Source organism: Diplotaxodon limnothrissa, linkage group LG17 (genome assembly GCF_057381915.1).
Source record: "Diplotaxodon limnothrissa isolate DT_005_m linkage group LG17, D_limnothrissa_male_GT1.1, whole genome shotgun sequence".
Lineage (NCBI taxonomy): Eukaryota > Metazoa > Chordata > Actinopteri > Cichliformes > Cichlidae > Diplotaxodon > Diplotaxodon limnothrissa.
The window spans coordinates 37676497-37698548 of NC_140612.1; the positions used below are offsets into that span (position 1 = coordinate 37676497).

The 22052-nt window shown below is 41.4% G+C and overlaps 1 protein-coding gene across 1 annotated transcript in view; it reads right to left on the bottom strand.

Annotated features, from left to right (window-relative positions):
• Positions 1-1734: 1734 nt before the first annotated feature.
• celsr1a (cadherin EGF LAG seven-pass G-type receptor 1a) overlaps positions 1735-22052 on the bottom strand; it is a 97119-nt gene continuing 76801 nt past the window's right edge. Inside the window, exons 17-36 of the mRNA XM_085375491.1 lie at positions 20867-20968; positions 19078-19172; positions 18741-18950; positions 18376-18559; positions 18143-18286; positions 17879-18062; positions 17574-17741; positions 17341-17467; positions 17044-17244; positions 13039-13213; positions 12362-12474; positions 11395-11474; positions 11159-11285; positions 10907-11032; positions 9746-9873; positions 5553-5653; positions 5304-5444; positions 3509-3775; positions 3066-3429; positions 1735-2263 (exon numbers count right to left, since the gene is read on the bottom strand). Coding sequence (XP_085231617.1) covers positions 2236-2263; positions 3066-3429; positions 3509-3775; positions 5304-5444; positions 5553-5653; positions 9746-9873; positions 10907-11032; positions 11159-11285; positions 11395-11474; positions 12362-12474; positions 13039-13213; positions 17044-17244; positions 17341-17467; positions 17574-17741; positions 17879-18062; positions 18143-18286; positions 18376-18559; positions 18741-18950; positions 19078-19172; positions 20867-20968 — 3065 coding nt within the window. The 3' untranslated portion in view covers positions 1735-2235. The remainder of the gene's footprint in view (positions 2264-3065; positions 3430-3508; positions 3776-5303; positions 5445-5552; positions 5654-9745; positions 9874-10906; positions 11033-11158; positions 11286-11394; positions 11475-12361; positions 12475-13038; positions 13214-17043; positions 17245-17340; positions 17468-17573; positions 17742-17878; positions 18063-18142; positions 18287-18375; positions 18560-18740; positions 18951-19077; positions 19173-20866; positions 20969-22052) is intronic.

Sequence of the window (22052 nt, forward strand, 5' to 3'; positions counted from 1 at the left end):
CCGAATTGTCTCGATTTTTGCTGCAACAGAAATCGTCATAATTGGCATAAACATCATGAAAAAATTGATTCATCCTGCCTTGCATCAACAGTTTAGGCTAGTAATCGTGGCGTAATGGTGTGGGGGACATTTTCTGGCATTCCTTGGGCTCTTTAGCTCTCTGTAGTCCATCCTGCTTCCAGCAGGATAAGGCACCATGCCGCAAAGCTGAAATCATGTCAAACTGGTTTCTTGAGCACAACGATGAACACACTGTACTTTGTTGGCCTCCACAGTCATCAGTTTTCAACCCAATAGAACACCTTTGGGATGTGGTGGCATCATGGATGTGTAGCCAAGAAATCTGCAGAAACTGTGTGACGATGTCATGTTAATATAGACTAAAACCTCTGAGGAATGATGAATCTGTAAGTGAAAGGGAGCCCAACCTGGTACTAGCATGGTGGAACTAATAAAGTGGCCAGCAAGAATATATCATGTCATACAAATGTGCGTAAAACTGGGAGCTCAGACCTTAAACCTAAGTGTAGAACTATGAAATGAGTAACTTCCAGTTTGTGTTACTCATCATTTGTTAAACCGCTAAACGTTGATGTTACCACATTTGCTTGACTGGTGCACATGTTTGAACCAGCCACGCTCCCTTCCGTCAAACAGACACGCTAAGACAACGCAATTTAAAAATTCATCATGTCATTGCTTTTTAATTTTACAGTCATACAATCTTTTTTTGTTTCTTTCCAGTGTCTCAAAACCATAAAAAATAAATATACATTATGTTACAAAACATTTCCAGTGTCTCAGATTATACAAAAACACACATTTTATCAACAGCATTGATTACATAAGGGCAAAACACTGGGCGTGTACAGGATGTAAGGTACAAAGGCATTTAGCGACTGTACATTGTAAAATGACCTTTTACTAGCTGCATAATGCTTCAGAGCTGCTGTCATTTTGAGTTTTAACCCACATTTGAAAACTTAGCGATTAAAAGGCAGCATCAATTACGCAATTTCTGAACAGACCCGCTTAGTCTGTTTCTTACTTTTACACTACGAAAGATCAACAAATGGCTTTTTTTTATTTTATTTTAAAGATTCTGCACTAAAACGGAGTTAAACCGAGCTGACGGCCAACTCTAATCTGCTTATTCACCAGATCTCATGACTTTGGTAACCAGGAGTGCGTCTTGCATTGGATAAACAGGCTCGACAAACACTGGAAAACAAGGCTTCAGGTTCACAGTGCTCCAACTGCAAAGCTGAGTTTTCAGCAGAGGAGGAATTCCTCTTCATTCCACATAATTAAAGTTCATTTACACCGTACTCTTGCGTGTGTGCATGCACTCAAACACAACAGCAGCAGCCTGTGAATGCACCGCCGTAGAGTGGAAGTCCACTGTAGCCTTTTACAGTATTGTGTGAGCTTGTAAGGCCTCGATGCAGCATGAAGGCACGCGGCGCATATTTGTTGTTCTCTGACTGTTAGACCGGCGTACGATGTGATTTCTGTTCTTTTTTTTCACTACTGCGTTCTTGCTAAAACTGACATAGAAAATAGATCATTTCTTCTTCACTTTTTAAAATTATCTACATGTTACTTACACTCTAAATACACTGCACCGAGAGGCTGTGGAAGCCTTTCTTTAATTAAAACAAAAAAGAAGAGCACTTTGTGTTTCATAGCTCTGCCCAGCATGAACTGTGTCAGACATCTGAGGGACCTGCAGTCTTTGAAATCATTTTGGATTACAACTGTGACGGTACCAGCCTTTAGAGGTTCGTGAACAGTGATTATTACATCTGACACTTTGCTAACTTCACCTAAAGAAACAGAACATATTGATGTGCTCCTCGCCAACACTAGAGAAGAGCTTCATGTTAGGGCCCACAATGCATTCTGGGTGTCATTCTTCATCTTCCGACTCTTCCTAATGATTTCCATTAGTGGTTTTGGCACACGTGGCTCAACCGTGTCTTTACACAGTCCAGCACAGCGTTCCCTTTGTTATCGCTCACATCTCTGCTTATTTTCTCATCTAAGGCAGTCCTAACGTCTGCAATTAATACTGCTCGCCCGAGAAAGGAAACATGACGGGAGCGGCGATGCTGACAGGATCAGGCTTCTCTTCATCCATCCTTTAACACCTCTCCATCTTGCAACTTTTCCTTTCATGTTCCTCGACTCTTGGTCCCCTCAGCCCCGACCTGGCAGGTTGTTTAGCTCCTCCTCTCATAAAGGCAGGCTGGTCTGGGTTTGCCTAACAGGTCAGATCGAAGTCTCGTTACTGCCACTGTTAACAGAGGGGAACAAAAGGACAGGAGGGAGAGGAGAGGGAGGGGGATGCAAAGAGAAAGAAAAGAGGGGAACATGCAAGGTAAAATGAGTGCAGGGATGCGGGAGGGTCCTCATGCAGCATTTAATCAGGATGGTCGCAGTATTTCATGCTCGAGTTAAAGGAATATAGTCATTAAGAGGATTGTTAACACATTTACAGTTTAAAAACCAGGATAGCTTTATCCCAGTTATACTGGACATAAGGGTGCCATCAGTTTTCTCAACTTACTCGCAACAACAAAGCCTTTATGATGCATGCAATATTGCATTAGTTGGCACTGTGATCAGCTTGATTGTTGCTCATTTAACTGTAAATAGTGCTTGCTTGCAAGGTTTTTAAACTTCTACGAACACTGTTAAACTGATTTCGAATCTTTTATTTGTTGGACACACGCTCAGGTGTACTGAGCGGCACCGTTAGTGAGACCTCTCAGTTTCACATACTTGAGGCGTAAGGGTGCACTGTAGAAAACTGCTCAACATCAATTTCTAGGGGGTTAGACAAAGTGCTCCACATTTAAAATGTCAGTCACAATAGGGCCACACTCGTTTGTGTAAAACTGTCATGGCAGCACCTCGGCAGTTCTGTAAAACTTGCAAGCGTCTACAGTCACGGGGAGTCTGCAGCAACTTCCAGAAATCACACTGCAGTTTCCCCTGGAACTGCATGTATTAGTCACTACTGTTGCCATTAGTGCTAAAAACAAGCAGTATTCTTTTCTTACTCTGAGTCTGACTCATTGCCTCCGTTGACCGTCCCAGACTTCAAGTGCATGGCAACTCCGCCATTTGTCTCCCGGTAGATACCCCCTGGAGGAATCTGAGGTCGTGGGGCGACAGGCGGTTTGATGGGGGAGCCGCTCTCGTGGTTGCCGAGTCGGCTTCCTTCGTTGGCTTCCAACGAAGGCGTCCGGGACGACGGGGTCATGATGTTGACGGAGGGAGGGGCTGGGGAGGTGGTGTTGTTGTTGTTGGGGGGAGGGGAGGTGATGGTGGGCGAGTTGTAGTCGCTCAGCTTCTCCCTCAGACGATTCTTCATGTTCTTGTCGGTCAGCGGAGGAGGGTAGCTGATCTTATTCTTCAAGATGCCTGAGTGAGACGAGTGATTTGTGTGAGCAGGCGTGACATAAAGTCGATTCAGATCGGCTCTAAACACTTCTCCCCTCACCTTTTCTCTGCTCTGGCTGGTGGTTGCTGTTAGGCTGACTGGCAGGCGCTGAGTCTTTCATACTGGTAGGAGTCTGTCTCTCTCTCTCCTGCAGAGCCTCCCTCTCTCTTTCACCAACGTGGTTGAGCTTGTTCTCTGGGTGCAGCTCCACGTTCACCTTGGTCTCCACCCTCAGCCTCTCTGTCCCACTGGGGTCCTCGCTGTCACTGGCTGTAATGGCATCTGTTGGCCAGTAAGGCTTCACGTGATTAGATGTTGATTGCCCTGCTGAGAAGGGAAGAGAAAACTTCAATTTAATTCAACATCATATGAAGAAAAAGTGTTCATTAGAGCAAAAAGATGATATCTTAAAGGCACAGTCGATCATTTTTTGATAATTTAACAGAAAAAAACAATTCTACGAGGGCAATCCCAAAAGTAAGGTCTCCTATTATTTTAGAAATACAAACAACCATTTATTTTCCATAATATTTACCTAATTTTAAAGCTTGAAGACTTATTTATTTCTATAAATAATCGCTGTTTCGGTCGATGCATTTTTGTAAACGCTGCAGCAGTCATACCCTTGTAGGGTGGGGTGGGTGATGAAGTTCCAACCAAAGTTTTGCAGGAGAGCGACAGTTTGAGCAACGTGTGGACGCGTGGTGTTGTGGAGAATACTTACGCCCTTGCTCAGCATTCATCTTCTCTGGTTCTGAAATGCCCTTCTCAGATTTTCCCAGTACCTGTCAGCATGTATTGTGGTCCCAACAGGCAGGAAGTAAACCAACAATACCACCTTTTGGTCCCAAAACACAGATGCGCACTGTGCGTAAGCATTCTCCACAACACCGCGTGACGGTTTGCTCAAACTGTAACATCTCCTGCAAAACTTTGGTTGGAACTTCATCACCCACCCACCCTACAGTCCAGACTTCGCACCCAGTGAGTACGACCTGTTCCCAAAGTTGAAAGAACATTTGTCCGGAAGGCGATTCTGTGGCGGCGGCTAGCGGGTATGACATGGGCATTGTATAACTGTCACAGAGTCTACAAAAATTTATAGACCGAAATAGCCATTATGTAGAAAAATAAACAAGCCTTTAAAATTTAAAATGATGTAAATATTATGGAAAATAAGCTGTTGTTTGTATTTCTAAAATAATAGGAGCCCTTACTTTTGGGTTTGCCCTCCTATAACAATGAAGAATGCTCATAAATTATTAAATTATTAAAGTGAAAGCAAACTAGTTCTCACAAATGTCATAAAATACGCAAGCTTATTTGTGTCCATGTTACATGTACTTCAAAGAGAGTTTCACAAGTGCCAGCTAACAGCAGCTAACAGAGGCTAAGAGGAGCTAACAGAGGCTAAGAGGAGCTAACAGAGGCTAACAGCATCACTTACCAACAGAAAAGTTGCTCAAAAATCCTCAAAAACTCACCTCAGTATCACTGTCGTTGGACAAAAGTGAACTTCACTGATTTATATCAGACTCCTTTCAAAAAGTTTTACAGTCTTGCTCAGAGAAAATAAATGTGGACACTTTTCACCCTGCATTGACAGCTGAGGTAAACAATAGACTAACTGACAGCCTACACAGTTACTTTGTACACTACAGATGGTTTTAAGGTGACAAGGGGTAAAAACGTATTACTGCAAAATATATAATTAACCACATCTAATTTTTATTTCCCAATTTATTGCCGATGTAACAGAACTCAGCTGACAGTAATCTGCAATCAACTGAATCTTCTGCAATCTGTAGTGGGGAGAATTTTACACGCTGTAACTTTAAGAGACTTGTGCATTTACCTTTTGGAGTGCTGTGAAGAGGCCTCTCGTTGTTCCACTTTGGCTTGACATCAATATCATTATCCTCGCTGTCGGAGGAGTGGGAGGAGGCATAGGAGGAGCTGTGTTCATCTACTGAAAGCTCGCTGTCTGAGTCAGAGTCTAATTGAAGAAATGATGGCGAAACAGACCAGTGAACAAATACAGTACATCAGTAAAACAGACCTGGAAATGAAACATTGGAAATGCAATTCAATATAAAAAGCTTACCATCTCCTTTGGTGCCATTTCTATGGAACAGAGGTCCATCCAGGTCCGTGTGGCCTTTAGCTGTTCCTGAAGAGCCACTGGGCTTCTGACCAGACTCCTCCCTAGAAAAACCAAGGACGGCATAGGCAGGCAAGAGAGAAACAGGAGCAGATGAACAGAGGTGTAGATTTAGAGGAGACACAGAGGGGAAGTACATCATTGCTGGAAGTTAATTCAAGCCCCAACTTGTGGTTTTACACAACTGATGTTTAACAGCTGATGCAGCAGACATCTCTCATTACAAAACATCTGGTACTGTTGATTGCCTTGACACAGACAAAGCGAATATGACATTTAGTTTGTGTGTGCTGCTGTTTGTCTAATGTCAGAAAGTCCCAGCTTGATCATTAATACTGAAAAAAATCGAATACAGGTTTACCCTCTCTTCATCAGTTACCGGTCGTGGTATAATTATTGCAAGAATTCAGAATTTTAGCATGTTTAGTAATCATTTAATGGATCAAAATGACAAATGGGTTACGTTTTTCTCTCCTCTCCCGTCCTCTCTGTCTGAAGCCGTTTATTCCAGGTTGGAATGAGAACTTGGCTGGAGGGCAAAAACTGCTACTAGAGACTCTGACCTGTCTGATGGCTGATCTAAGAGAAGCTTCTGGAAGCAGCTGAAGACGTGCCAACAGCTCCAGGGAAGAGGTATGCACGTCTACATTACATTCCTACCTCAACAGGTATAATTCCATCCCCCCTTCGTTTCTGCTTTTTTCTTTCCACATCTCTCCATTATTTTTCTCCTCTTCGTCTCTTTATAGTTTCCCCACTTTTTGCTCTCTTATCTGCTTCTTTCTACGCCTCACCTACAGACAGCTCGCCACATTTCTTCCCCCACAGCGTTACTACTCTTATTGACCCTAGAGTCAGCTCTTATTACCCAGATGACAGCTTTACGGGCTAGGCGTACAGTCAGACGAAAGTGTGATACTGTAAAGCGCTTAAAAACACCAGGTATATGAAACACAAGCCTACTGTAATGAAAGCATGTCAGTGAACACTGAACAGATACAGCTTGTAGAAGAGGGGAGATTAGCTTAAGATGACAAACATCTATATTTTGGCGCAGATTCATCTTTCAATGTCAACCTTTATAGATATATCAAGAACACACCTGTCACACAGTCAAACTTAGCTTTCTGATTTAGCTGTACTGCTCAAGATCAAACATGCTAGTAGTCTGTAGCTAGCTTGGACCACAAAGCTATATAATTATTATTGTGATGTATTAATGTTATGTCTTTAGTAAGTTCAGTTTGAAGTACAATAATTTCCAGCAAATTTCAACTGCAGAACATTGCAATAACGCATGTATTTAGAAATACCAAGCTAAAATTTTACTAGCTAAACCGGTGTTACTTTAGCAACATATGTAAAACTAATGGAGTTGGCAAGAACACCGTGACGGTTAAATTTTGAGATTAAATTTCATTCAGTCTTATCATCTTATACCAACATGTTCTCACTCCCAAAGCGCCAGGTGACAAATCTTCAGTATATTACGCTTCTGGGCACCGAACACGTCCCCATATTATGAGATTGATGAAACATGAGAACCGTTTGGAATGAATCCACACATGTACGTTTTACTTACAGTGGGGCAAAAAAGTATTTAGTCAGCCACCGATTGTGCAAGTTCCCCCACCTAAAATGATGACAGAGGTCAGTAATTTGCACCAGAGGTACACTTCAACTGTGAGAGACAGAATGTGAAAGAAAAATCCATGAATCCACATGGTAGGATTTGTAAAGAATTTATTCGTAAATTAGGGTGGAAAATAAGTATTTGGTCAATAACAAAAATACAACTCAATGCTTTGTAACATAACCTTTGTTGGCAATAACAGAGGTCAAACGTTTACTATAGGTCTTTACCAGGTTTGCACACACAGTAGCTGGTATTTTGGCCCATTCCTCCATGCAGATCTTCTCGAGAGCAGTGATGTTTTGGGGCTGTCGCCGAGCAACACGGACTTTCAACTCCCGCCACAGATTTTCTATGGGGTTGAGGTCTGGAGACTGGCTAGGCCACTCCAGGACTTTCAAATGCTTCTTACGGAGCCACTCCTTTGTTGCCCGGGCGGTGTGTTTTGGATCATTGTCATGTTGGAAGACCCAGCCTCGTTTCATCTTCAAAGTTCTCACTGATGGAAGGAGGTTTTGGCTCAAAATCTCACGATACATGGCCCCATTCATTCTGTCCTTAACACGGATCAGTCGTCCTGTCCCCTTGGCAGAAAAACAGCCCCATAGCATGATGTTTCCACCCCCATGCTTCACAGTAGGTATGGTGTTCTTGGGATGCAACTCAGTATTCTTCTTCCTCCAAACACGACGAGTTGAGTTTATACCAAAAAGTTCTACTTTGGTTTCATCTGACCACATGACATTCTCCCAATCCTCTGCTGTATCATCCATGTGCTCTCTGGCAAACTTCAGACGGGCCTGGACATGCACTGGCTTCAGCAGCGGAACACGTCTGGCACTGCGGGATTTGATTCCCTGCCGTTGTAGTGTGTTACTGATGGTGACCTTTGTTACTTTGGTCCCAGCTCTCTGCAGGTCATTCACCAGGTCCCCCCGTGTGGTTCTGGGATCTTTGCTCACCGTTCTCATGATCATTTTGACCCCACGGGATGAAATCTTGCGTGGAGCCCCAGATCGAGGGAGGTTATCAGTGGTCTTGTATGTCTTCCATTTTCTGATGATTGCTCCCACAGTTGATTTTTTCACACCAAGCTGCTTGCCTATTGTAGATTCACTCTTCCCAGTCTGGTGCAGGTCTACAATACTTTTCCTGGTGTCCTTCGAAAGCTCTTTGGTCTTGGCCATGGCGGAGTTTGGAGTCTGACTGTTTGAGGCTGTGGACAGGTGTCTTTTATACAGATGATGAGTTCAAACAGGTGCCATTCATACAGGTAACGAGTGGGGGACAGAAAAGCTTCTTACAGAAGACGTTACAGGTCTGTGAGAGCCAGAGATTTTCCTTGTTTGAGGTGACCAAATACTTATTTTCCACCCTAATTTACGAATAAATTCTTTACAAATCCTACCATGTGGATTCATGGATTTTTCTTTCACATTCTGTCTCTCACAGTTGAAGTGTACCTCTGGTGCAAATTACTGACCTCTGTCATCATTTTAAGTGGGGGAACTTGCACAATCGGTGGCTGACTAAATACTTTTTTGCCCCACTGTAAATCGTTTTGTAAAACACTATCTAACGTCATTAAAGTGGTGGTTAAGGTTAGGGATAAGGTTAGGGTTAGGGCCGGAATACATGGCTGGAACGTCTATTACCACGGGATCGTCGTTCTACTGGATTTCATCCACAATCCGGCGGGTAGCATAGGAACGCGGAAAGTCGGCTTTTGCGTTCTCATGGAAATCAACAAATCCCCAGTATATTACATCTCAGGAGTGAGAATGGGCTCCTTATACATAAACTCTAAAGCACATGGACTCTGTCTCCTCTGTGCTTAAAACTAACGTGAAGTACAATAGAAAAGAAAGCTTTACACATTTTGGCAGCACCTACAGTGGTGTGAAAAAAGATTTATGTCTAATTTTTTGTATATTTGTCATGCTTATGTTTTAGATCAAAGAAATTTTAATATCAGACAAAGATAAATTGAGTAAATACAAAAGGCAGATTTTGAATCATGATTTCTTTTATTAGGTTTGGCTTATTTCCCTTAATAAATCCACTCATCATTTGAAAACTGCATTTTGCATTTACTTGTACCACATCAAATTTCACATAAGCAATAGTAGAATCTAATCATCTAATTTAATAACACAGTAATATGGAGGAATATATGTCTATTTGTGTGCATTTAGTTTTTTGCAAACAGGCCATGCATTGGCAAATGTCAGTAAAATTTTCATGCAGAAGGTGCCAATATGTGGCAGAATGCATGTGGTGTAAGAAACAAGATACCTTTGGAGAATAAGGGTGGACAGGGCGTGTGTATACTTATGCAGCGCGTGTGTGTGTGTGATGCAGTAAGGTGTGTTAGTCAGTGTGAGACTTCTGCATCTCAGACATGCAAAAAGGGCACCAAAGAAAGAAATCTGAAAGGAATACCAAGACACGCTCATCACACAGCAGAGTGCAAAAAGCCATGCAGTCAGTCAGCGTGTTGTACCTGAGTGTGTAAGCCAGGTAGCTACTGCGGCTCTTGGCTGACCTGTCCAGTGAGACGGTAGACTCGCCAATGCCTGAACGGTACACTGCGCCGTCCTCTGTGTACATGTTGTTGCAGTTGAGAGAGCGCTGAAGATGGAGGAATATAACAAAGGTTATATTTTAAACAAGAGCTATGTGACCGAAAACCAAATTAAACAAAAGAGCATATAAAGAAATAAGAAACAATGTTGAATAACTTGATGAAATCTTAAAGATACATATTTAAATGTATCGATATATATGTATAGGGATGGGGATTGAGAAGAATTCAGCGATTCCATTATTGATATCACTTATCGATTCTCATTGGCGCCATTTTGAGAGAAACCACCATTGCTAAGGAGCAATAAAGAAATTACATTCATTCAAATGGATTGCATGCTGTGGTTTGAATGTTTGTTGAGGTACTTCCCCTCTTTGTTGGAGCCATTACTTAAAAAAACCAACACAAATCTCTTATGAGGACACACATCTCTAATAAAAAGCTGACTGCACAAAGCCAAGATGTAAACCAGCACAAAAGAGCGATCTCCATAGTGACACTGCTTTAGAAACGTGAACAGGTAGAAAGGGAGCAGCCTGACTGCTCATCTCGTTGTTGCCTGTTGAAGTTAAGGGTCTGGCTGTTGGGGTTGCGATTCACTCAGCTTTCGCTCTAAGTTCTTGGCTAGCTTAGCATCAGCATGCTGACGGCAGATGCTTATAAAGAACCGAAGTTGTGTTAGCAGCATTATGCAGTTGTTTCTGTCCTGGATGCAGTTTTCCACTTTACCATTTATCTCGTCCTTTAGTGCAACAAAAATAAAATAAATGTCCACATTACCAGAGGCCTGGTAATGAACTAATAATTTGATTCAGGTGTGTTGACCCAGGGTGAGATCTAAAACCTGTAGGACACCGGCCCTTGAAGCCTGGAGTTGGACACTCCTGCTCTATACTGAGTCGCTTTTTTCCTCCTCTGATACTTGAACTGAAATCAGCTGATTGTAGTGTGAGTGCAACTGATGAGTGCGATCAGTAGGCAGGCATGCCAACTGCTAACCGGTTTTCCACAAGAACTGGTTCTCGATTCCCATCCCTACTATATGCATGTATATAAAGTAAATGTTTGTTCACTTACTGTTAGCAAAGAGCCCCTTGTGGTGCTGGACTCGTCTTGTATGCTCTTCTTTCCTTTGAAGATGTTCTTGAGGTTTTTCCTCACCTCTTTGTTGAAGACCACATGGAACAAGAAAATGAAGACTCCCTGAAAAAAAGCAGGAGAACGTATGTATGTATTGCTGAGGAGAGTAAATAATCAAATGTGAATTGTTTTCAAAAGTGTGTGTGGATTATCTGTGCATCCAGAGCTCAGTGTGGGGTTAGCAGATACCTGCAAGCAGCTGAAGACAGCAAACAGGTAATGGAAAGTCATTACATTGCTGTTGACTGCCATTAGACCGAGCAGCCAGGTGGCACTGATGAGCACCAGAAGGAGGAAGGCCATACGTAGGGCAGGACTGCGTTGGGAAACATAAAAGTTTTAATAATGGTATAAAAAGACAAACTCAAGGTAGCAACTGGATCCTTTGATGTATGTGAAATGGCTAATGTGATGTGGGAACCTACATAGCTCCTGACTTCTCTACAGCCTTCTGTCTCCGACCACAGGAAGCCTTGGCAGCGAGAACAAAGATCACTATGTTCACCTGTAAGGGGAAGGAAAATATGGAGAATTTGAACTAATATGAATATAAATAAATAAATCTATGAAAAGCTCTTTTTACTCAACTGCTGATTGAGACATAATTAGCGTCTTTTATTATTTTAATGATATGTATGCATTGAGTCCATAGTAACTACATAAATTGCAAAAAAGTGCAATAAACTACAAAAAATTGAAAATCGTTTTTGTTGTTATTACATATATTTCTAGTTAGAGAAATTTAAGAGGTTTATCCCTCAAAACTGTAAATACAAAAAAGTTGTACGAAATAGTTTCTAGCCACAGGAAACTTATTTTGAGTGTCTTCATAGTTTTATTTTTGAGATACACCAATTTTTATATACTACAGGAAAACACAAAAATAAATATTATAATGCAAATTTGCAAAAACACAGCATGTGCATCAAAATAAACTATTTCCAGCAGTGCAATTTGAGTTCTAAGCATCCCAGAAACGATACAGGAAAGCACAAAGTCAAACATGACTTTTAAAAAACACCAATATAGCCTTATAAGGTTCTGAAGGAAAAAAACAACTACATTCTCCATGAAAATTATGTCACTTCCGGTTTCGGGCAGGTAATGGCGGACATGCAATAGTTCGTGCTGACGTCTATTCCAACATAGGAAGTGTTACAAACAACTGATCGGATCGGCAAAGCGTGTTTCTGGAATGGATGTGGAAGGAAACCGTGACCTAGGACAAACTGATGGTACAAGATGTAAGTACAACTCCTCCGGTTTGATATGCAAAAAAAATTATTGCGCTAGCTTACGTGGTTGCAGTTCTACTGGGATTTAAAAATAGTTACGCAAAACGGGGCATCCCCGTCACCAGTCTTAAAGGGTTAAAAGAGATATTGGACATACCAGCACGACTACAAAGATGGGCCCTGCAAAGCTCCAGATGAGTGTGTCATGGACAGAAAGCCAACAAAAATCTGGGTTTCCATAACCCTGAGGATCGAGGCCAACTGCCAAACCTACACACAAACACAATGAAAACACAGTGGAGAAATAACATTTTGATCAAATCAGTCTGACTTTATATTATTAAAATATTTTGGATTCTTTTTTTCAGTTACACATCATAATCGCTCACTAATTTTGTCACATTTGGACCTCCGTATATATTTTATATATCTATTTGCCTCTTCCAAAAACATAATCCAAGCATCCAGTGCTGACGAAATCACTATATCACACAGCATCTGGTAAGTGTTTAACAAATTTTATAAAAGTGACACAAGAGTAGCCCTAAAAGGAGGAATCAGACAGAAGGAAAACATATAAACATGACACAAATTGTTTAAATTATATATATATTATTTTTACGCCCTTCTTTTTTTCTCATTTTGACACAATGTGAGCATCTAAGTAACAACCATTTCCTTTTCATTGTTTCTCCTGCTGTCTCATTCAGCGATCTTCCCACAGGGATCATAGCCTTTTCAGAAAAGACGAGTCATGACACGAGTCTCCCGACAATCTGCCATCTCCTATCGCACTGTTGCTTGTCCTGGCGAACATGTGTGAGTGTAACTCACCAGTGATGATAGCCGGTATGCCCCAGCCCATGGCGTAGTAGAACCTCATGTGACCGTAGTTGATGTTCCGCAGCTCGGTCAGCATGCGGTAGATATGCAGCCCCTCCACGAACATCCAGGCAAAGGTGCACATGTAGAAGTAATGGAGGAGGATGGCGATCACGGTGCACACAAACTGCGAGTTTGTAGGACGGGAGAAAAGAAGAGAGTGCCAGACTTTTAGGTACAGAACAGTATCGGCCACTTTGGTTCTGCAGTACCATTAAATCTATATATCAGTGCACGAATCATCCAGCCTTTCAAAATAAGACAATTTTCTGTTTGTTCATCTTTGGATATTCAAGCAGACAACCGGGAAATAAACCATCCAATTTTTGAATATTTTTTAAAATCTTGAAAGCCTTGTCAATAAACTATTCAATTTGTCAAAAAAAGCGATAAATTCGTGAACTGACAGTAAACGTTTTTATGTCACAACGTCTTTTCGTAACACGGCAATGATTCAAACTGTCCCCACATTCCTGTATCTCCCCTCCTCCCATTTTGTGCTGTCTGGTGCTACAGTAGAAGAATGGTGTGTGTCAGTGAATGCTGAGATACGGTGTATTTTACTAATGTTTTGTATTGCTGTGGAGATCAGAGAAGAAGAAGGAGAAACTACTTTGACAGCGTTATAAATCATCCCTGGAGATGGCCCTGGGCACACACCGACAGCATTCCACTGCTCTGGTGCACGTTTACCTACACACACACCTAAACTTTGCACGCACACTAGCAAGCGCTTAGCAAATCAAAGAGATGCAAAAAAAAACAAAAACCCCAAAGAGATTAAACTTTCTCTTTTAAGCATCTCCTTGCAGACTTGGCTTCCACTCCACAAAACAATACTCCATAAATATAAAGCAGCATGTGCTTTTACCACCTCATCCCAGTCAAAACATGGTGAGTCAGAACATTTGTACAGACCCAAAGACAAAACTCCCACAACTCCTCTGGCGCCTGTAAACTTACTTGCTTCTCTTTCGCTGTGGTGCATGTGCACATTTGTACTTTAGGGTAGCCACAGTTGAGAAAAGGGCAGTTAGCGATGAATACCGATACTCAAGCCGGTTCTGTCAGTCAAATCCAACTGTAAGCTCAGCAGTACATATGTGTGCATGTGTTTATTTTGACATCTGCAGATATCCTTTTCTTTTAGATTTATAGCAGGTTTATCGAAATGTGAAGGGGCTGCTGAATCACTCGTTGTAGGATTCATTTATGGGACCTAACCTTGAAATACGGGGCTGATTTGACATCTTCTGTCATGTGAATGATGAGGTGTGAGATAGTCGTAAATAAAGCACAAACCACCAGTGCTATGCCTCTTGAACAGGCTTCGCTTTCATCCCCGATTCATTACCACTGCAAGTACTATTCAGAAGCACATGTATATCTGTTTGACAGCTGGGGGTGGTAGTTACAACCCTCCATGGAGTTACAGGACTGACAGTGCGTCTCCCGATGCCTTGGGTTAAAACATCTGGTTTAACCAGACTACGTAAAGCTGACTCATTAACATGTTGTTTAACATGTTGTACTTACAAGGGTTAAGCTTTGAGGTGCTAGTTGTCCTTTTGAGCTGCTACTTATAGGCGGCGCTAGGATCACAAACCAGCACACAGAGATAAGTAAGGCAATGATCTTCTCTAACTCTTGGCTAAAGGGCAAAAAAGTACACCTTTAAATGTATCCTTATAGCTCCCTTTTTAAACCTGATTTCTTCTACTTGTCAATTAAGAGATTAATGGTGTTGTCTGTACCACAGACATTTGAGATTTTTTATCAAGTAAAAACTAAAGCTGTTTTGGGAAAACCCTTGCCAGGACTTACCACCCTGAGGCCAGCTTTTAGAGACAGGTACCAGTCACAGCACGTCTCCACTACTGGCCCACAGAGGTTTGTGTATGTGTATGTCAACAGACTTCAAAGATATCCGATACCTTTTGATCCTTTACTGTATGTATATGGAACTGAGAGTAGTTACTAGCCATATCAGTGACTAACAAAGGCTTTTAACTCAATTAAGGTAGACTACATCCTCACATAAGATTTATCCAGGAATGGCAGCTCACTAACATGAACCTACACGAGGTTATATTGGAAAAGCAGTTTGGTAAATAGCACATTCCTGACTATTACAGTCATTAGTCGACAATCACAACGCATAATCTGTCAGATAAAGAAAGACTCTCAGGTAGGTCTTGGCCCATTAAGTCTTGTACTGCTCTTGTCAACCCAGCATTAGAGGGCTGCCTGAAGGAAAAACAAATATGGTAGGCTTCATGGAAGCTCTGATGAAGTAAACACCAGAGAGAAAGCTCTTTATCCCGCATCTCAGATGCCCCACACCACTCATGTTTGTAGCATATGACTTCATGGTCTGGTTTTTAGACCATGTACATATGTACTCTATCTTGCTTTACATGGTAACGATCAGAATTTAATCATGGTGTAATTTCTCCACCAGTAGTTTCTTATTATATACTGATCTTTCATAATGGAAACTACAATTCACTAAATAAAAGAGAAATGAGCCAGATTCACAGTGTCAAGAGTCTAATCCTAGAAATATTCCTACTGTGTGTCAACCAACCCACCTTTGTAGGGAATACTGAAGTATTCCCTACAAAGGTGTGCAGTTTATTCTTTTAAGTTGTTAAATTGCAGCTGTGTATTTGGGGATGCTGTCTGCCAAATCCTGCACGTATGAAGGGAATCTGTAAAGAAATTACACGCATGGTTCGTTGGCTTTGTAACTGATCGTGCAGCTGCTGTGATGGGCTGTAGAGAGGAGCAGCCACACTCCTGAGTGAAAAGATCAGTTCTAATCTGACAGTGCATCATTCACAAGCTAGAACCTGCAGTCCAGCACGCTGTAAAACACTACACAGAGACATTTTCAAATACGTATTAACTCTTAATCGCAAAGGTTTGCTACTGATCAAAGATTTCCAGATGTGGGTAACAGTGCAGATGATGCTCTGCAGGAAAGGAGAAAAAGCCCATCATCAAAGCAGATTGGGATCTTAGGAATATAGAGGAATGTTTGTCAATTTATATAGCAATGGTATTTTGAGATTATTTCACATTAAATATATGCTCATTTAAGCTGCTATCTTGACAAAAGGTGTCACTACAGCAAACAATCCACATGTTCAGGTGTGTTACACTGGATCCCGTTCATGACACAACCTCGTAGGGGATTTGAATCTACAGCTGGAACTAAACCAGCCTACACTATGGAGCCACACACCATTACACACTGCAGTTAAATGGAACAGCTGCGCAAATAATGCTAAATACAGGACAGATTTAATTCTGGCACGTTAATATCTTTGTATTTCTTGAATTAATCAAATATGTCTGAAGAGGAAAACATGAATCTGAGAATACTGCACACATTAATTTACCTTTTTTTTTTTAAAAGCAGTAATTATATATTTAAATTCTCAACTGTTTTAGTTAAAGTCATGGATTCCTGCAAAATCCAGGTCAACTTCAGCAAGAATTCTGTGGCAGAGGTCATTTTTTACCAAAATTCTTAAGCAGAGCTAGCCCATAACAGCTTTTTACCTTAATAACAACAAACAAACGGGGATGCATACACTGTGACATTTATATAGTTCAACTCACCGCTTAGTAATGAATGAAGAATTTGAAAAACTGCTGCTAGTCAATAACTTTTCAATGGTAAGCCAAAAGTAAATGATAATTATAACTAATTATCCAAATATTTAATAAACACTGCTAGCTAAAATGTCCACCTCTAAGAAACTGAAGCAAACTAGAATCGAATCATTGTCATAATTCGCTTCAATTAGGAGAAAGATTATTGTTGATGAAGAAATATTCATATGACATAGGAAGCTCACATGACAGAGCTACAGGACATCTGACAAAGACGGCTGGGAATAACCGTGCAAGATAAAAAACACTTTGCAGGGAAAAAAAAAATGCACTTACCACATTGTCAGTCTGGTTGATGCCCAGGAGGAAGACAAGCTCGGAGAAGAAGAGCGCTGCCACCAGGTTCCTGTGGATGGCGTGGAGGTTGGTACGGAGCCTGCGCAACAGGCACAGCAGGATGAAGGTGATCAGGAGGAGAAACAGGGACACGGAGACTGTGGTGTACGTGACGATCTTCAGAGGCAGGACATCGCCGTGCTGTGGAGAGCAGTTCCAAGACAGCGAGTTGGTGATCAGTAACAACCACTAGGTGTTTTAAAACGAAACTGAAATGAGAGAAGTTTTAAGCTCTACCTCTCTTTTGGAAATGTCCATCAACACAGCAAAACTGGTCATGTGGTTACACTGACAGCTAATGTGGGTGTTGTTCCTGTTGAGCACCTCGCAGCCTTTAGAGGACCAGCCGCCTGTGCCTCCGCTCCTAAACACGCCAACGAACACAAGCACAGGTGAGACCAGTAATGTATACTCTTAAAGCCATGTGAAAACAATTCATTTAACTACAATGTATTTCAAATTTAACTCACCCGACTGAGTGGTCCCAGAACACGCAGACGGGTTTGGTTCGCTCCTCTGTCTCCAGCAGGGTGTACTCCAAGATGACCGGGGGGTCCAGGACGGTAGGAAGAGGCTGACCTTCGCTGTGGATCGTGGCGCTCACGATGGCTGTGTTGATCACCGGACGGTTGGGGACTCTGGAAATACACATTGTACACTAACATTCGCATAAAGTTTTCTCTGCACCTTCTGGTGTTCACCACTTGTTCATTCTGAGCAAGAAGTCAAGCACAATAGCAGTAGATGGCTTTCACAGAGGTCAGCCATAGTTTACCTCAGACTCCTGCGGTCTGCGTCGTATCTTTCAGGAAGGAGCTTTCCCAGCGACTTGTACACTATCACCACAGCAACAGGCAGAGGGGCAGGTGGCTCGAGATGGCGGCGTTTCCTATCTGAAACTGTGTGCTCCTCCTCTAGGACAGCTTCTGTCTGAGCTGGAGGGGCAGGAGTGGGCTCTGCTGATGTCAGAAAGAAAGAAGATGAAGCTTTAAAAGCAGAAAAAAATTTAATCGAGGTCTGATTGAGGCATCGTTCCCACCTTTGTTTCCCTGAGTACCGATATTAAACTGTGGGAAGCGGACAGAAGACCCGAGCTCTTTGGGGTAGGCCTCCTGGATTTCCTGGAAGCGAGGAAATGTTGCCCTCTCTGGATTCGACACATCCAAGTAGTCCACAGTTAGAACTGAAATAAACAGGAGACACAGTAAAGACTTGTGTTATCGTTTTTTTCCCGCAGCTGAAGCACAATTCAATTACAGTTTGGAGACTCACTCATGTTTTCAGTGACGATGGTGAAGGGCTTCAGGTAGGTTTTCCGGACATTCTGTGCCAGCGTGCTCGCGTAGTCCTCAAAGTTTCGGAGCAAATGTGCGGTCCCGCTCTCTGTCCTTTGGATTTGGTCCCAGTGGTCCTTGGTGTTGGGATCCAGTATGGCGCTGCCTGCTCGCACCAAGTTCTGGAAAAAACACAAATTGCCAAGCTACGATTGAAAAAGGAATTTATATATTCAAATAAAAGCAGTAATGGGTAAAGTTGTTCACCCAGTGAGCATCAACCAGTGGAGGGCAGCATGCCACCAGTGTTCCCAGTGCTCACATCATATATATTTTTTATAATAATTAAGTGCATAAGGCTACCTCATTAAACTCTGCATCCTTCATGGCGGTGAGATCAAACCCGGCCTGGCGGCTTTCGTACTGCAGAACATAATTCAGAAGCTGGGCGGCCATCTTCACGTCATTGCCGTAGTAATGTGACGTGTTATTGGTGGCACTTTGAAGCAAACGCACAATGGTCTTGGAGCGTTCGCTGTCCATCCTTGAACTGTTGCGGTGGAGATCGTCATTCTAGAAAAAGAGAGTGGAGGATGTAAAGAGAGGGAGAACGGGCAGGTCAAGGTAGGGAAAAGCTCCTCGGGTTCAGTCTAATAAAAGCCCCTGTCTGCTTTCATGCTTATTTCTGTCTTTTATTCACCAGTTTTTTCAGATGTGTGAAGGCGACGGTGGTGCAGTTGAAGAGCTCAGGTGCCAGCCAGCCCTTCTCATCACTACAGTGGCGGATGGCAGTGCCTGGAAAAGAACAAATAACATAAAAAAACAGAGGACATGGAAATCAATTTCCTCACAACTGTTACCAACACATGAAGAGAGAAGAAAACACTGTGAGGAAATTCTGTTCTATAGCATTAAAATTATGCATTTGTGCAGTTACACAATTAGAGATTTTGCATTGAGGTACAAATTTGCAAAAAGGGGCAAAAAGTGTAAGTGCAATCATGTCAGAACATTTGACTGTTCTACTATGATCACATATTTTCTCGCATACTTTAGAGATTTAGGTTTTATTACGTGTTTGTCCATGTATGTTTTTTAAATAACGTATTTCATATCTTAACTACTTAACAACTTTTTATTGTTGCCTCAAACAGTTTTATTATCTTAAAATACTTTTCTTTCACATGAAATTAGATATGAACTGCATGTTATCTGTTTGTACGGAGGAACGAAACTGACAACATTATAAAACCAAAACAAAATAAACACAATTACATGAATAAATGTATATGCCATTAAATGCATCAAAGGTAATATTAAAAAATCATAGACATTATTGAATGTATAAAATGCTACATAAAAAACTATATAGTTATATAATTATACAGTCCTGTCTTGCTTTTTTCATTTTGTATTTAATTATTCAATATTTGTTTCTAATTTTAATTTGTTTGTATCTTTTAATAGATTAGCTGGAGGCAACTATTTTGTATGGTAACCAGTCAGATAACAGGGACAAACTGACTTCCCAATAGAATAGAATAGAATAGAATTCAACTTTATTGTCATTGCACATGCACAGGTACAGGGCAACGAAATGCAGTAGACTTTGAATAGACTTTGAATAACAGCCTCCTCACTTATATGAAGAATAAATGAAATTTAAAAAAAAAAAAAATGGGTAAAACAAACATAGCAACGCAAAGGGAAAATTATACAGAACATATACATTTAAAATGTCACACTTTATATATTTTAAATAATTTAAAACACATTAATGATCACAACTAATTATACCATTCATTTTTGAACAGCAATTTTTCAGAAATTTATTTCTTAGTTATTTTTTGATTTTGTTAGTTAAGAAAGATTTGACTGGGCTAGTAAGTAGTATTAAGTACTACTAGTAGTATAGTAAGGATACACATTTTTTAAAAAGGCACAGCAATAAACTCCAATCAGATCGTGATCAGAACTGTTCTGAAGATTTGCAGCACTTAAATACCTGATGAATGTAAGACCATTCGTTCCAGTCTCAGTGCTTAAATGTAAAACTACACCAAGTTTTTACAGTCAGGTGGTGTTTGGGAAAGTCTCACTGTTGTAAAGGGAGAAATGCCTGCCACTTGGAGCTAAAGGAGGGCACTGAGCAATGCTCACAAATAAATTCCCTATTGAGTGCTGGGAGACAACAAAAAGGGCACCATGGTGACTGCAGTTACCAAGGGAGTAACCAGGAAAGAGGCAACGTTTTACTGGGACAGGTCACTGACCTCGACTCTTGAGCTCACCTTTCTCATACGCACAGTGAGCAAGAGGAATGGTATCGCCGTCAGCTCTTAATGTACCTGACGTACCTTTACACACAAACCTCTACATGATTGGCTGGTTAAAAAGCTCCTCTGGACTCATGAACCAATCAGGGTGCTTTATTGCTGTGTTGTTAAGCCTTGGAGAGTGAAAGACAGTGTGCAGTTAAAAGTACTCACCAAAAGATCCTTCGGGACATTTCATAGCAGCAGGGCGTCCAAATTTTGTCTTGGGCCACCAGATGCCAGAATCAAAGGCCTTTGGGCAGCCCTCATACACCACTGTGGACAGGAGGGTAAGGCTTAAGAACAGTCTTAAAACACAGTAATTACTTTTTATATTGCACGTGGTATGATGCTTAAACTGGGCCTGCTAAAGACAAATGCCAAACTGAGGTTCAATCAGCTAAAAAACAAAACAAAAAAGCATCGCTTTAAAAGGCAAACGTCCGACCCGGCTGATCCGTTTTAACCACCTTATAAAACAGCCAGACGGAAAAACACACAGAAATTCAACCAAATTAATCCTGCAGAGCTGTTGCACAAGCTGCAAGACATAATTCATGTCAGCGTATTTGACAGCCAGGACAAACCAGATTTGGACCTGCAAGCTTGCACAAGCTATGATACATAACTTAGCCAGTGTACTTACTCCAAGCTTCTCCATTAAATACAATAAGAATAATTAAAATAAGGAGTGGTTGAAGGTCTTTTTTTTTTTTAAACCAAATTAACTGTGAAGCTGTGTTTAGTCCAGAACAGATATTGTGGCATGAGGTCTATTAAAGGCAGCTACATCTTAGAGTCTTATGAATCTGAAAAAACGCACTAAATCCACTCCAACATTTTGGCTAAACAACAATACTCAGACCATGGATTAGGGTTTCATGTCCTTTAAAAGTCCAAGCACGTTCTCAGCCTCCAAAAGGCTTCCTATTAGGTCAAACAGTAAGCACACTGACATTCATTTTCTGTTCGGGGGCTTTGTCTTCTGTTCATCTCTACTGTATTGTGTGTGTGCAGTCCCGGTGCCAAGTTAGCCACTGAGCCAGACTTGCCTCTTCTGCATGACTGGGTGGTGACAAAGATGCAAAGTTAGCTCGACTGCAGCACCAGCAGATGTGAGCGACACCATTTGTCTCTTTTTGACGCTTTGTTGAAGGAGCCGGACCCAGTTTGTGAACCGAGAACAGCTAGAGTTAGAATGCACCCGACTTTTGAAATGACCTTTTATTACTGTCCCCTTTAGTTATTCTGATCTGACCTTCATGGTGTCCCTTTTCATACACAGTTAATTATTCATGGGCTTCTATGGGACTCAATAAATGTCTATCTATATTGCATCCTGATTTATTAATTTTTAATC